The sequence below is a fragment of the Vulpes vulpes genome, chromosome 16 (assembly GCF_048418805.1).
Source record: "Vulpes vulpes isolate BD-2025 chromosome 16, VulVul3, whole genome shotgun sequence".
In the NCBI taxonomy this organism is placed as follows: Eukaryota; Metazoa; Chordata; class Mammalia; order Carnivora; family Canidae; genus Vulpes; species Vulpes vulpes.
The window spans coordinates 47354284-47367284 of record NC_132795.1 but is presented as its reverse complement, the minus strand read 5'-3'; the positions used below and the strand labels follow the sequence as shown (position 1 = coordinate 47367284).

General features: G+C 49.9%; 1 protein-coding gene across 3 annotated transcripts in view; it reads left to right on the top strand.

Moving 5' to 3' along the window:
- MOV10L1 (Mov10 like RNA helicase 1) overlaps positions 1–13001 on the top strand; it is a 71302-nt gene that overhangs the window by 23572 nt on the left and 34729 nt on the right. For all 3 annotated transcript variants that reach the window (XM_072742852.1, XM_072742851.1, XM_072742850.1), the window contains exons 7-12: positions 195–418; positions 834–963; positions 2023–2217; positions 4588–4702; positions 10908–11085; positions 11392–11462. In XM_072742852.1, the coding sequence (XP_072598953.1) occupies positions 195–418; positions 834–963; positions 2023–2217; positions 4588–4702; positions 10908–11085; positions 11392–11462 (913 nt within the window). The remainder of the gene's footprint in view (positions 1–194; positions 419–833; positions 964–2022; positions 2218–4587; positions 4703–10907; positions 11086–11391; positions 11463–13001) is intronic.

Sequence of the window (13001 nt, the reverse complement as noted above, 5' to 3'; positions counted from 1 at the left end):
TGTAGAACCAACTTTAATTTTTTCCTTTATAAAGATCTTTTAGTTTTTCACCCTGAAATAGCCTCTTTACTTATATTCTTAAAGGTATTTGTAATGGTTTTTCATTCAAAAGATTGAATTCTGTATTTTACAGTAGCCAATTATTTCAGCTTCAGGGATCTTGTCTGTATTCATGGCTGATTTTCTTTTTCCAGGAATAAAGGAGATACTCCTCAAAACTTAGTCAGCTGTAAACTGGCTGGCTGGGATAAAGCTAAACAATTCAGATTCCAAATGCTGGATAAAACTCAGATGTGCCCAGTAGGGTCTCCTGTTCCTGAGAAGGAGAACAAGAATTTTTCAGATGAAACTGCTAACTCACTAGAGAGCTACCAAGAAAACCCAGCCTGTCAGGCATCAGAGAAGGAAGTCTGTCCAGGTAGACATTCCTCCTGTTACCGTGTTGGGTCCACCGGTAAGAGCCCTGCAGGGTCTGCGTGACAGGGAGGCTGCTGCTGTCCCTGGGGCCTGGGCCCGGGGGCCGAGTGGCTGGCATGCTCCAGCTGGTACAGCAGTGTGTGCTCCCGGCTGTTTTGGTTCTGGGCTCTTGTCTGATGTTTTGGGAATGAGGAAAGGGATAAAAACAGCTTGACAGATACCCAGAAGTGCTTCAGATATGCTGCTTCCTGTGAGCAGTTCTGAACTCGGGAAGGGCCGCCCACTGTCCACTGATGTTTTTGTCACCTACTGTCCTGTGCTTTGACTGCGTGCACATGCACTGTCACTGGCTTGCCACCGCTGTCGGAGACCGCTCAGCTTCTGATCTGATACTGGATTTGAATTCCTCCTCCCAGATGACCGTGCCTGTGAAGAAGGTGGGGACAGAGAAGAGAGGAAGCCCTGGAAGCAGGTGACAGAGCTGGAGCCCGGAGGGCTCATCCCTCCAGGTGGAAGAGCCCCGATTGTGGTTGTGTGTGATGCAAAGTACGTGCCTGGAGGGCTTGGAGTGAGTTTTCTTTGGAGACATTTGTATGTTTGGATTTTAAGGTTTCATGGGTGATACTTCTAGGTTGGAGGTTGTAAAAGTCTTCATAACTATTCAGATGAGACAAAGCACAAGGAAAAGCACTGATGGAGAAAATGGCTTGAGTGAGTTTACCACCCAAGGCATTGCCTCCCCAAGCCTGACAAGCTGCCCCATCCGATCACCCCGGCTTCTGAGCCTCAAGCCTGCTGGGCTCAGCTTAGTTTGCCATCAGCCCCTCAGCAACTGCTCCTCGGCTTCCCTCCTGCTCCCTCAGCTGAGGCCTTCCTGCCCCTCCGTCTCCATCTGGGCAGCAGGCCCGGGTACAGGCTTCAGGGGGCAGGAAGCTGGGCCCTCCCTTCCTGGGCAGACTGTGTGGAGCTGGCCGGGAGCCCTCACAGCCCTCCTCCTCCCCTGCCTCCTGCCCTGAATCCTGAGCTCCCCAGCCCTGCCTGCTGGGCCTGCCTCTGGGGCATCTGGGCTGCAGGCCTCTTCCTTTCTCAGCAGCCCTCTATAGTTGCTAATTCCATTTTTTTTTTTTAATGTGTCTGATTAAACCACCACCTTGCTTCAGGCCCTCAGTCCTCACAGCACGGTGACCTTTCCTTCAGTCAGAGCGTGTGGTGCCAACACTTTAAACGTGACAGTACAGAACACAGTGTAGCACATCCAAGAGAGCCTGCATAGAGCAGCAGCAGGAAACTGGGCAGAAAGCAAAGTAAAAGCAGGATATTTTTGGTAACATTACACAATTCTCATTTAAACTTAAGAACTGACGGTGTCTTTCCTATTGTTCTTAAGTTGGAGAATCACAGAATAGTTTTAAGTGGCTGATTTATTTTTATCATGGGAAAACATTCTTATTTTAGAAAGCTCATTTTTCTCCTCTGAAGAAAATTATTGAAAACTAAGGGTGACTGGTTTTGTAACCGACTTTCCATACGTGTACAGAGGGGAATTCCATCGGATCTGCTTGTCTTATTTATGACTAAAATCAAACTGCTTTTTGTTTTTTCCAGGAATTCTGGCCGCTGCAAGGAGCTTCTCCTGATCTGCTTCTCCAATTTCATAATTGGGCGGTACCTTGAAGTCAATGTCATAAGTGGGGAGGAGTTGCTAATAGCCGTCCGAGAACCATTTTCTTGGAAAAAGTCTAAAAGTTCCCCCACAGTAACATCCACAAAAACTACAGTTGTTGTGACCACACAGAAAAGGTACTTTAAGCAGAAAACATGAATCCAAATGTGTGCTCGTGGTGTGAGAGATGAGTAGGCCACGTGGTTGTTGAAGAGAGGCAGGCAGCCTGTGATAAAGCTGGGGGGCAGCTACGTCAGGCACCTCCCTCATCGAACTTGCAGGGAGGAGTTTTCATGAAACTCTTAGAGCTCTGTCCCTCAGGAGGGCCCCACTGTGTGAGAACAGAGCAGTAGCCACGGCCCCCTGGGCCACCAGTGTGCCTCAGCTGCTCCTGCCTCATCTCGTGTTTCCCAGCAGCCCGGCCCATCTACCCAGACATCCTGCATCCCACATGGGCACCCAGAGGAACCAGTCGGCAAGAGGTCCACAAAATGTGACTGGTCGGGGACTGGGGTGGTAGCCTCAAGCAAGTGCTACAGGTCCACATGCTCTGTAGCTGCTAAACGAAAAATCTCTGAAAATCAGAATTTTTGCAGTTCGGTGCTGGAAAAATCTGAGCTATAGGGAAGAATCTGAGCTATAAGGATATTTCCTGATTTTGTGATGTGAAAGCTCACCCACAGCTGTAGGAACTGACAGGTTTAATGTGAGTACTGCCCAGAATCCACTGGAGGATAGATACTTCTTTTCTAATATTGGAAAATCTTGAATTTCAAATCACATTTCTGCCCAGTAATAACTTAAGGTATTACGGATTTCTACTAATTTGCAGGCTAAAGAAAAATTCTGTTAGCAGAGTATGAAGTGGTTGGCTTTGGAGTCAGGCCATTGTTTGAATCCAGCACTACTACCAGGCGCTGTGTGACCTTGGGCCAGTTTCGTAGCCTCATGGAATCCTGGTCTTGTTTGTAAAATGATAGTGTCCCTCACATGGTTACAAGCATTAGATGAGGTAAATATGTAAAACATCCAGTTTCTTCTACAGAGTGATCAGTAGTTACCAGTAAGTTGTGAGAACCATCCATCATGGAAAGGATATGCCCTTGGGGATGGAGCCTAGGCCGGGGCAATGAGCGTTGCTGGGGCCTGCAGGCAGCGGAATGTCCTAAATGATTGCATTTTAACTATAGGAGCTTTACGGAGCCCAGGTTGTCAGGTGGTGGTATAGCAAGCAGCTTGCTAGTTGGCATTTGACTGAACTAGAGAGGGAACTAGACCAACAGCCCCCTGCTCAGCTGTCGCGGGTCACTGTGTGGAAGAGTCTCTAAAACAGGAGGTAGGGTCTCCTGTTGTCACGTTAGGGACCTGGAACTGCTGCCACCTGCCCCTGCTCCCCACCCAGAACAGCGCTGTGTGTTGGCTAGCCAGTCTCTGGAGGCTCTCTCTGTGCCAGGACCTTTTCCGCGGAGTCTCCAGCTACCCTGGGCTATAGACAGACCATGTGGTAAGACCGTTGAGGCCTTTTACCTAAATATGTACGTAATGATGGTCCCATCCCATTTGTCTTGTTCATACTGGTAATTAACACTTCGCTGTCACTCACGGAATGCCTCTCCACATGTACTTCACACACGTCCTTTGGTGGAAACCCTTGCTGCAAACCCATGTCTCAGGTGCGAGGTGCTGCTAGTAGTAGTAGTGGCTCTGGGGCTTCGGGGGCGTTTCTGCCACAGTACCTCTCTGAGCAGCCTTCCTGTCCAGAGCTGAGCCACTGGGATATCCAAGTGAGGTGCCTGGAGGAAGGGGCTGGGGCTGCATGCCCCCGGCCAGGTGAGAGCTGGAAGCAGGAGTTAGGATGGAGCAGGAGTGCTTTTCTTCACTGCATGCAGGGGGACAGCCTGAGATCAGAGATCCGCTGGGCCTCCCCTGGCTGTTTCCTGTCCGGTCACTTCTTGTGCTCTGTCAGACCGAACCATAGCAGTAGCGTGTTCTTCATCCTGGCGGTGGCCGACTTTGGTGACTCCTCTCCACAGCCCTTCCTGGGGAAAGACCGAAGCCAGAGGGTAAAAGCACATTTCCCCGGGCTGAAAAACAGGGCGGCAGGACCCAGACGGAGCAGCCTGCGCTGTTCCGCGGCCTGCGGAGCGGAGCTGCTTCTCCGAGGCGCGCAGGGCTGCAGTGGGAGTTACCGGAGTGGGGGCTCAGGAACAGTGGTTTTCGTTCCCTGGTTCTGAGGGAGTCTTGGGCCAGGCAGCCCTGCTGTTCTCTGCTGGAGGACACGAGAGGGCCCTCGAGAGCTGATGTGGTGGAAGGATCCCAAAGCAGCTGAAGTAAGTTTGCAAACTCCAGACTGATGGCAGCAGTTCACATTTATACTGGGTTATGGAAGGACCTTTAGCTTTTCTGAAGTGGGAAAGGATGTCTGAGTGAGTACGGCTCCTGTGACATGCAGGGTCATTAAGAATTATCTTTGACTTGTGCTTTTGTTTTGTTTTGTTTTTTTAAAGGAATTCAAGACGACAACTTCCAAGTTTCCTCCCACAGTATCCAATACCAGATAGACTTAAAAAATGTGTAGAACAGAAAATCGATATTCTGACTTTTCAGCCGTTACTTGCAGAGGTAGGAAATGTATTTGATATGAAATACTCTTTGCCACACTTGAGCTTTTTCTGACAAACTGAGGATGAACCCTGCTCAGACTGGTTCATTTCTATCGTGGACATCTGGAAATAGCAGGTCATTGAGAGAGAGGGACTCCTTGCTGTTGACCCCATGTGTGTGGTTGCCCTCTCCCACCCGCCCAGCCTGTCTCTGCTAGGCCAGCGGCCTGCCTCCAAATGGCTTTCCATCCAGAATAAAACTCTGAACACCTGGGAAGGCAGGACGTGTGTGGGAAAGCCCTCAAGCTACAGGGTCCCGGTGGTTGGGAGGAGGCCTCACACACGACCGCCTTTACATCACCCACCCTTTGTGGCAGTGCTCCTGCTTTGTGCTCAGGCTTATTGTCGAGCTCATGGGAGGAAGCCTTGTCCAGCCTGTACACTGTTAACAGGTGGTGGCAAAGCCAGACAAGGGGCAGGGCCCCCAGGGGAGGGGTGGCACGAGGAGGAGCCGGGGGTCGACAGAGCACGTGCCTGTGTGTAGTGGACAGCCAAGTCCAGGAGCGAAGAAAGCATCACGTCTGCTGTTAGAGGGGAGAGTGCTGCCCGTTGTTAAGGGGGTCTACTGGCTGAGGAGCAGCTGAGCAGCTGTGAGGGTGTGGGCCTGTGCAGCATCCGGGTGATGAGACCAGAGACCAGATGGCAGCTGGAGGAAGACTTGGTTCCCAGCGTTCTGTCTAGGATGAGCCAGCCTTGAGTCTGTCATGGGCTGAGGGCATGAAGCAGGAGGGAGCAGATGGAGAAGGGGAGTACACAGAGGAAACAAGGTTTGGGAGGAGGCTGGGGACCAGGGGAGGGGTGGTCTTCCTGTCAGCCGGGCTCTGGACCCCTAGCAGGGTGGGCAGGAGAAGCTCCCATGGTGCTGCACCGCAGGTGGGCATGGGCAGGAGGTGTCCCTCCCCAAGGACTCGCTGGCGCTCTGGAAGAGGGAAGGAGATACTGCAAACAGCAAGTGGCACGCTGAGACACAGAGGCAGGAGGGGCGGCTCTGCGTTGCCTGGGCACTGGCCTGGCCACATGGGAGGATCAGGGTGCAGAGGGTGGACGCAGGGAGGCTTGTCATGTCAGGAAGGCGCTGCGGTATTTGAGTGAGTTCCAGGCCTGAGCTAGGTTCCGAGGCAGCAAACCAGCCTTCGAAATAGGGGGTCACCTGGAGACCAAGTGTCTCTTGCTGGTACAGACGCAGCCATGGGAACCTGGGCACTGGGAAGGGACCTTCCTTGTGTGGGCACAAGAACGTAGCACTATCCTGCTGGGTAGTACTAAGAACGGGAACGGTGGTGAAAGTGCCGTGTGGCTGCAGGCTCCCAGGTTCTCCACCTGTGTGATGTGTTTAGTCCTGCACCTGCCTTTGAGGTGCGCCCAGCACACAGGTGCGTCCCTTCATCAGCATTCCTGAGGCATGGGTGACATCCGGCAGCCTGCGTCCATGGAAGGTGCATTCATGGAAGAGCATTCCAACCCCTGCCCACTGCCTCACCACAGTCAGGATGGTGAGCACATCTGCCCCCGGTGTCCCCGAGTGACCCCTCTTCTCCCCCCGCCCTGTCCCTAGGCCTAGCACCGTCTGCTGTCTCCAGAGGGTGGTTTCCTTTTCAGAAATCTGTGTGAATAGAATCAAAGTATTTCTCCTTTGGTGGTTTGGGTCTTTGGCTCAGGTTATTTCAGTTTGAGATTCGGCAGGTCGGGGGTATGACCCTGGATTTTCTGGGTAGCCCAGTGGGCCTTGTCAGGGAGAGAGGTGGCCCGGACTGGCCACCTGGTGAGGGAGGGGGATTCAGCACCTCTAGGAGTGGGAAAGGCAAGAAGACGGGGTTCTCCCTGGGAGCCTCCCAGAGGAAGCAGCCCCAGCCAGAGCTGGGCTTCCCCTCAGTGAGGTGAGACCACACGTGTGCAGCCCACTCGTCCATCACAGCAACAGCAGGAAACCCCCACGCTGGGAGCTGCTTGGTGGGGCCCTGTCGTCACCACTCAGCGAGCGCGTCCCAGTGCATTCCCCTCGGGTCACACGCTTCATGATTGCGTTTAGGTGAGGTGTCCAGAACGTGCCAGGCTGCAGAGGCCAGGGGACGGGGCAGGCTCACTGCCTGGCCGTGGTGTTCTTATGGGTGTCGCACTACACTGTGAAGTGTGCTCAGGGCACCCGGGTGTCCACTTGAGGTGAGTTTCAGCTGCTTTTTCTGGCTCTCTTGAGGGTGATGTGTTAATGTGGTGAGAAGTTAACTCAGCCTCCCGCTCCTGTGGTCAGCTCCACCCAGCCGTGGTCCGTACTCGTGCATGTGTGCACACGGAGTTGCGTTTGGTGTGCTTAAGGTTTTGTTGGGGTGTCTGTGTCTGCACAGCAGACGTGGTGCTGTGGTTTTTCTGTGACCTCTTTGGTGTTGATGGGAGCGTATTGTGGGCCTCCCGGAATGGTTGGGGTGTTCCCTCATTTTAATTAGTGAAGTGTTTTTGTAGAAATGGTATCATTTACTCCTTAAGTTTTTGACAGAATTTACCAGGAAGGCATTCTGGGTCAGTTTTCTTTGTGGGAAGATTTTTGATTAGGAATTTGATTTTGGGCCGCGCAGGTGGGTCAGTGGTTGAGCGTCTGCCTTTGGCTCAGGGTGTGACCCCGGGGTCCCGGGATCGAGTCCCACATCAGGCTCCCCACGAGGAGCCTGCTCCTCCCTCTGCCTGTGTCTCGGCCTCTCTCTGTGTATCTTTATGAATAAATAAATCTTTTTTAAAAAAAGGAATTTGATTTCTTCAAAAGTGATAAAGAAGTGGAGTTTCTTGAGTGAGCTTTGGTGGCTTTTATTTCTAAAGGAGTTTTGCTGTGTAAGTTGTCTAATTTATTTACATGAAGTTGTTTATAATATTAACATGTGTTTTCTTTTGTCATCAATTTGGCTAGATGTTTTTTTTTTAATTTTTTTTTAAATTTTTATTTATTTATGATAGTCACAGAGAGATAGAGAGAGAGGCAGAGACACAGGCAGAGGGAGAAGCAGGCTCCATGCACCGGGAGCCCGACGTGGGATTCGATCCCGGGTCTCCAGGATCGCGCCCTGGGCCAAAGGCAGGCGCCAAACCGCTGCACCACCCAGGGATCCCTGGCTAGATGTTTATAAATGTTTACGAATCTTCTCAAAGAACCAGCTTTTGATTTTTTTTTTTTTGTCTATTTTTCTGGATTTTTGTTTTTGTTTTTATTGTTAATATCTGTTCTGATCCTTATTTTTTTTTTCTGTTGCCCTTAACTCCATATACAGAAGTCCTATAATTAGCGGCATAGACATTGATGGCTACTATGTCAGATTGATTGATGAGCCCCTTTACTAACATGAAAGGTCTTGCTTTGTCCCTATTAGTCTCGGTTCTGGCATCTACTCTGTGTGATACCGATGCAGCTTCTGCAGCTTGTTTTTTGGCGGGGGGTGTGGGGTGGTGGGAGGCCGAGGAAGGGAGAGAGAAGATCTTGAGCAGACTCCCTGCTGAGCGAGGAGCCCCAACACCCACCCCTCTGCAGCTTGCTTTTGATGAGTGTTTAACATGGCATTTCTTGGGGCACCTGGGTGGCTCAATTGATGAAGCATCTCACTCTGGACTCTGACTCTTGGTTTTGGCTCAAGTCATGACCCCAGGGTCCTGGGATGGAGCCCCATGTCGGGCTCCCTGCTCAGTGGAGAGTCTGCTTCTCCCTCTTTCTCTGCCCCTGCTCGTGCTCGCTCACTCGCTCTCTCTGTCTCTGCTAAATAAAATGTTTTTTTTTTTTAATGGTGTTTTGGGGCACCCAGGTGGCTCAGCAGTAGAGCGTCTGCCTTTGACTCAGGACATGATCCTAGGGTCCTGGAATCGAGTTCCACATTGGGTTCCCTGCATGGAGCCTGCTTCTCCCTTTGCCTGTGTCTCTGCCCATCCCCTCTCTCTGTGTCTCTCATGAATAATAAATAAAATATTTTAAAAAGTAAAAGGTGTAAGCATTTTTTGAGGCTTACCACATAGTTCCCATCCTTGGTGCTCTTCACTCCTTCATGTGGACCCAGACACCTGGGGTCTTATAGAGCAAGGTGAACATCTGTGGTGCTTATCTGTGAGTGATGGTTTTTTTTTATTTGTTTGTTTGTTTGTTTGTTTTTTAAGATTTTATTCATGAAAGACAGGCAGAGGCACAGGCAGAGGGAGAAGTAGGCTCCCTGTGGGGAGCCCAATGTGGGACTCGATCCCAGGACCCCAAAATCACACCCTGAGCTGAAGGCAGACGCTCAACCTCTAGCCACCCAGGGGCCCCAGAGTGACCAGTTCTTACAGTCTTATATATCTGGAAAAGTATTTTACCTCCATTTTTGAAAGATTTTCACTGGGTCTTGAATTCTGTGCTGGAACTTTAAAGATGCTGCTCTGCTGTCTCCAGCTCACTGTGTTTTTAATGAAATATCTGCTTTCTTTCTTACCGTTTGTTTTGCATATAATGTGTACTTTTTTAACAGCTTTTAAGTTTTTCTTTTTCTAAAAAATTTCAATTTATAATCTGCCTTAATATAGTTTTCTTCTCATTTCTTGGCTTGGAGTTCTTTTTTTTTTTTTTTTTTTTAATTTATGATAGAGAGAGAGAGGCAGAGACATAGGCAGAGGGAAAAGCAGGCTCCATGCACCAGGAGCCCGATGTGGGATTTGATCCCGGGTCTCCAGGATCGCGCCCTGGGCCAAAGGCAGGCGCTAAACCGCTGCACCACCCAGGGATCCCTTGGCTTGGAGTTCTTTGCGCTTCCTGGATATGTGGGCTTTTAGTTTTCTTCAAATTTGGGTAATTTTTGAACATTCTGTCTTCAGACTCTCTCTCTGCCCGGCCCTTTTTGCAGATTCCCATTGTTTGTGTATTGGTCACTTGGAGCCACCCACAACTCGCTGACACTCTGCTCACATTTCCTCGGTCTTCTCTACATTGCATTTGGAAGATGCCTGTTGCCAGTGCTCAGGTTCACTAGTTCTCTCCTTTGCAATGTGTAGGCCCATCTGGTGTATTTTAATGTTGCTCATGGTAGTTACCATCTTCAGCAGTTCAGCATGGGTCTTTTGTAAATCTTCTGTGTCCCTGCTGCACATGCTCAGTCTTAGCTCTTTGAATAACAGCCATTTCAGAGTCCTAGTCTGCAGGTTCTGTCACATGGGTCAGTTCTGGTTCTGCTTAGAGGTTTTTCTCCCCATTATGAGTTGTGGTTTCTGTTCTTTCTAAGCCTGTTAATCTTTGGATGCCAAACATTCTGGATTTTACCTTGCTGGCTGTTGGCTTATTTTTCTGTTCCTGAGAATATTCTGAGGTTTATTCTGGGGTGCAGTTAAGTTACTTTGAAACAGTTGGATACTTTGAAGCCTGGCTTTAAGGCTTTGTTAGGTGGGACCAGAATAGCATTTGACTTAGGGCTAATACCCTTCTGAATACTCTGTCCAATGTCTCATGTATTACAAGCCTTTCCACTTGGGCTGCTGGAAACTTCTCCGCCCTGTGTGAGCTCTGGGAATTATTCCTTCTCATGCAGTGGTTCTCAACAGGGGACAGTTCCCCTCCTGGGAGACATTTTTGGTTGTCATGACTGGGGGTGCTAGTATCAGCAAGTGGGTAGGGGCCAGGAGTGCCACTAAGTACCCTACAGTGCACAGGATGGCCCCCACCCCGGAGAGTGCAGCCCAGGTATTGGTCATGCCTGGGTTGGGGAACCCTGCTCTTACCTCATCAGATAAATGTCCCAACCTGACATGGGCTCTTGCACTCACGCACTGACCAGCATTCAGCTGACAGCTCAGAGGGGACCCTCTGCAGCTCCTCAAACCTTTATCTGTGCTGCTCGCTCTTCCTGGCACTCTGCCCCCTTGGCCTCCTCGGACCCCAGCTCCGTCTCCTCAAAGCAGAGACCACACAGCTCCCCTGGGCTCTCTGCATCAGGGCCTAGAAACTCTGTCTAGGCAGTAGCCGGGGCAGTTGTGCGGTTCCCGGAGGTAGTCTCCCAACCTCAGGAGCACTGTCCTGCACAGCCTGGGGGTCAGTGTTTTAAAGCCATTATCTCCCATTTGCTGAGTTTCAGCAGCTTTGACTTAGCACCTCCAGAGCTGCTGCTTTCCTGGACCACGGGTGTATTGGATGTATGACTCTGCTCTCACTAACTTGCTGGGGTTTTTTTCAGCTTTTGAACATGTCAAACTACAAAGAAAAATTTTCGACTTTGCTCTGGCTTGAGGAGATTCATGCAGAAATAGAACTGAAAGAATACAACATGAGTGGGGTCACCTTGAAAAGAAATGGTGACCTACTGGTCCTGGAGGTCCCAGGATTGGCTGAAAGTAGGCCTTCTCTGTATGCAGGTGGGTTTGTTACAGGTCCCGTTTTACTCGGTGGACTAGACGTGGATCCCGTCAGGGAAAGAACGTCGCAACTGGCAACACTCCAGTTACATCTCGTTGGCTTTTGCTTTGGGTTGGAATCTTCTGTAAAACTTGGTCAGCACTTTCCATGCATCCAGCACCTCTCTTTGGTCATTCTGATGCTGGTTTTAAGCAGTTCATCCCAGTGATGTTTGTTTTACTTTTTCAAAGTGTTTAATTTTAGAGAACAGTAGCAAAATTTGGGGATTTTGTAGTTTTACATGTGGCACTATATTTTTTAACTAGGTGATAAGCTGATTTTAAAAACTCAAGAGTACAATGGACATGTCATCGAGTACATCGGCTATGTGATTGAGGTGAGCAGCGCTCCTGATCTTTATTGCTGGGCCAACTCTTCCAGCCCGTCAGAGGTCAACTTCGTCCCGCCACTGTGGCAGGGGTGCTCCTTCAGCCTTTGACAGTATTTCAGAAAATTTAGGATTAAGTGAATATTTAAAGTGATGCATAAAGAGAGCTTAATAACAAAAAAATAATAAATAAAGAGAGCTTAATGTCTTTTAAAAAAACCCGGTAATTTTCAATCATGTAAGTCATATTTACCTTTTACTTTTAGCACATGTAAGTGGTGATGTTTGATTTAGTCAGGTTTGGGCCGAACATACTCCCGAATAGAGACCCTCAAAAGGAAAAGTAGACTTAAAAGTTTACAGTTCTAAATGCTTTCGTGGAGAAGTTTTGCTGACTTCTCGGACTCCCTCCCATCATTACCACATGGTTCTGGGATTCTCTGGCTGGTCTCTGCTGCTCCCATCCTGCGCATAGCACTGCCACACATGCCAAGTCTGTGTGAAGATAAGGATGAAGCCCACTCCAGCCTGATACCTAAAAGTAAACAAGGAAATGCTGAAGCCCTGTCTGGGGTTAGGTTGTAGGAACTAGAAGAGTCTGGTAAGGATTCAAAGAGGGGGCAATTCTGGCCCTGTGGCCACGTTTGTTGCATTCTGCACCAAAATACAGGGCACCAGCCCTTGCCAATGCACTGATTATGAAACCAGTGCTAGGATGATTGGAGAGGGAACTGACCCCTGGTGCCCTGCCAGCTGTTCCACTGACTCTCCCCAGTGGGCAGCACAGCAGGCTGCCCTCCCTCCCTCGCTGCAGAGTGGTAGCCACTTAGCCCAAGCTCAAGGGGCTGTCAGCTTTCCCAGCTTTATTGCACTTTAGCTTTAAATAAGAGTATGAGAATCCCATAATGGCCAAGTGACTTTTTAGCTTCCAAAGAATGGATCCACTTGTGCCCCTCCAGGAAGATGCTGTGGGAAATAAAGCTTCAGAAGCAGCAGGACCAGGATCACAGGTTGAGGTCTCCTTGGTTCCTGAACACTGGTTGGGGGGTGGCCAGAATCATATCCTGACAAATCCAATTTTAGTCTATGTGCTGCCAAAGTGAGCACCATAGGCTGACAAATCCAGACTGAAGCTATGCCTTGAGGGTGTTGAGCACGCTTACTGATCCTTTAGGGGGATATTCCATAAAGGCAGCCACTTCTGAGTGGTGGAATTCATGGTCCAGTTAGTAAATCCTATAGGTCTCAGCCCATTGCTTTACTTGATTCTCTGTAGTTTAATTTTGGCCAGTGCCGTGGAATGGGAGACCATGATGGTACAGAAGGCCCTCAGGAGAGCCCTGCAGATGGCGTGCTGGGCAGAAGACACACATCCAGGATCAGCAGTTACTCCATGGATGTCAAATTGGTGTTTCTGTGACAGGCAGCCCAGTGTTCTCACCTGGCACCAGGTGTTGGGGACATTCCAGAATGGGGCTGCTGCTGCCGGCAGATTGCACACACCTGGTGGTCCAGGGGCCATGGGACAGGAGGCTCCCTAGGCTGGGC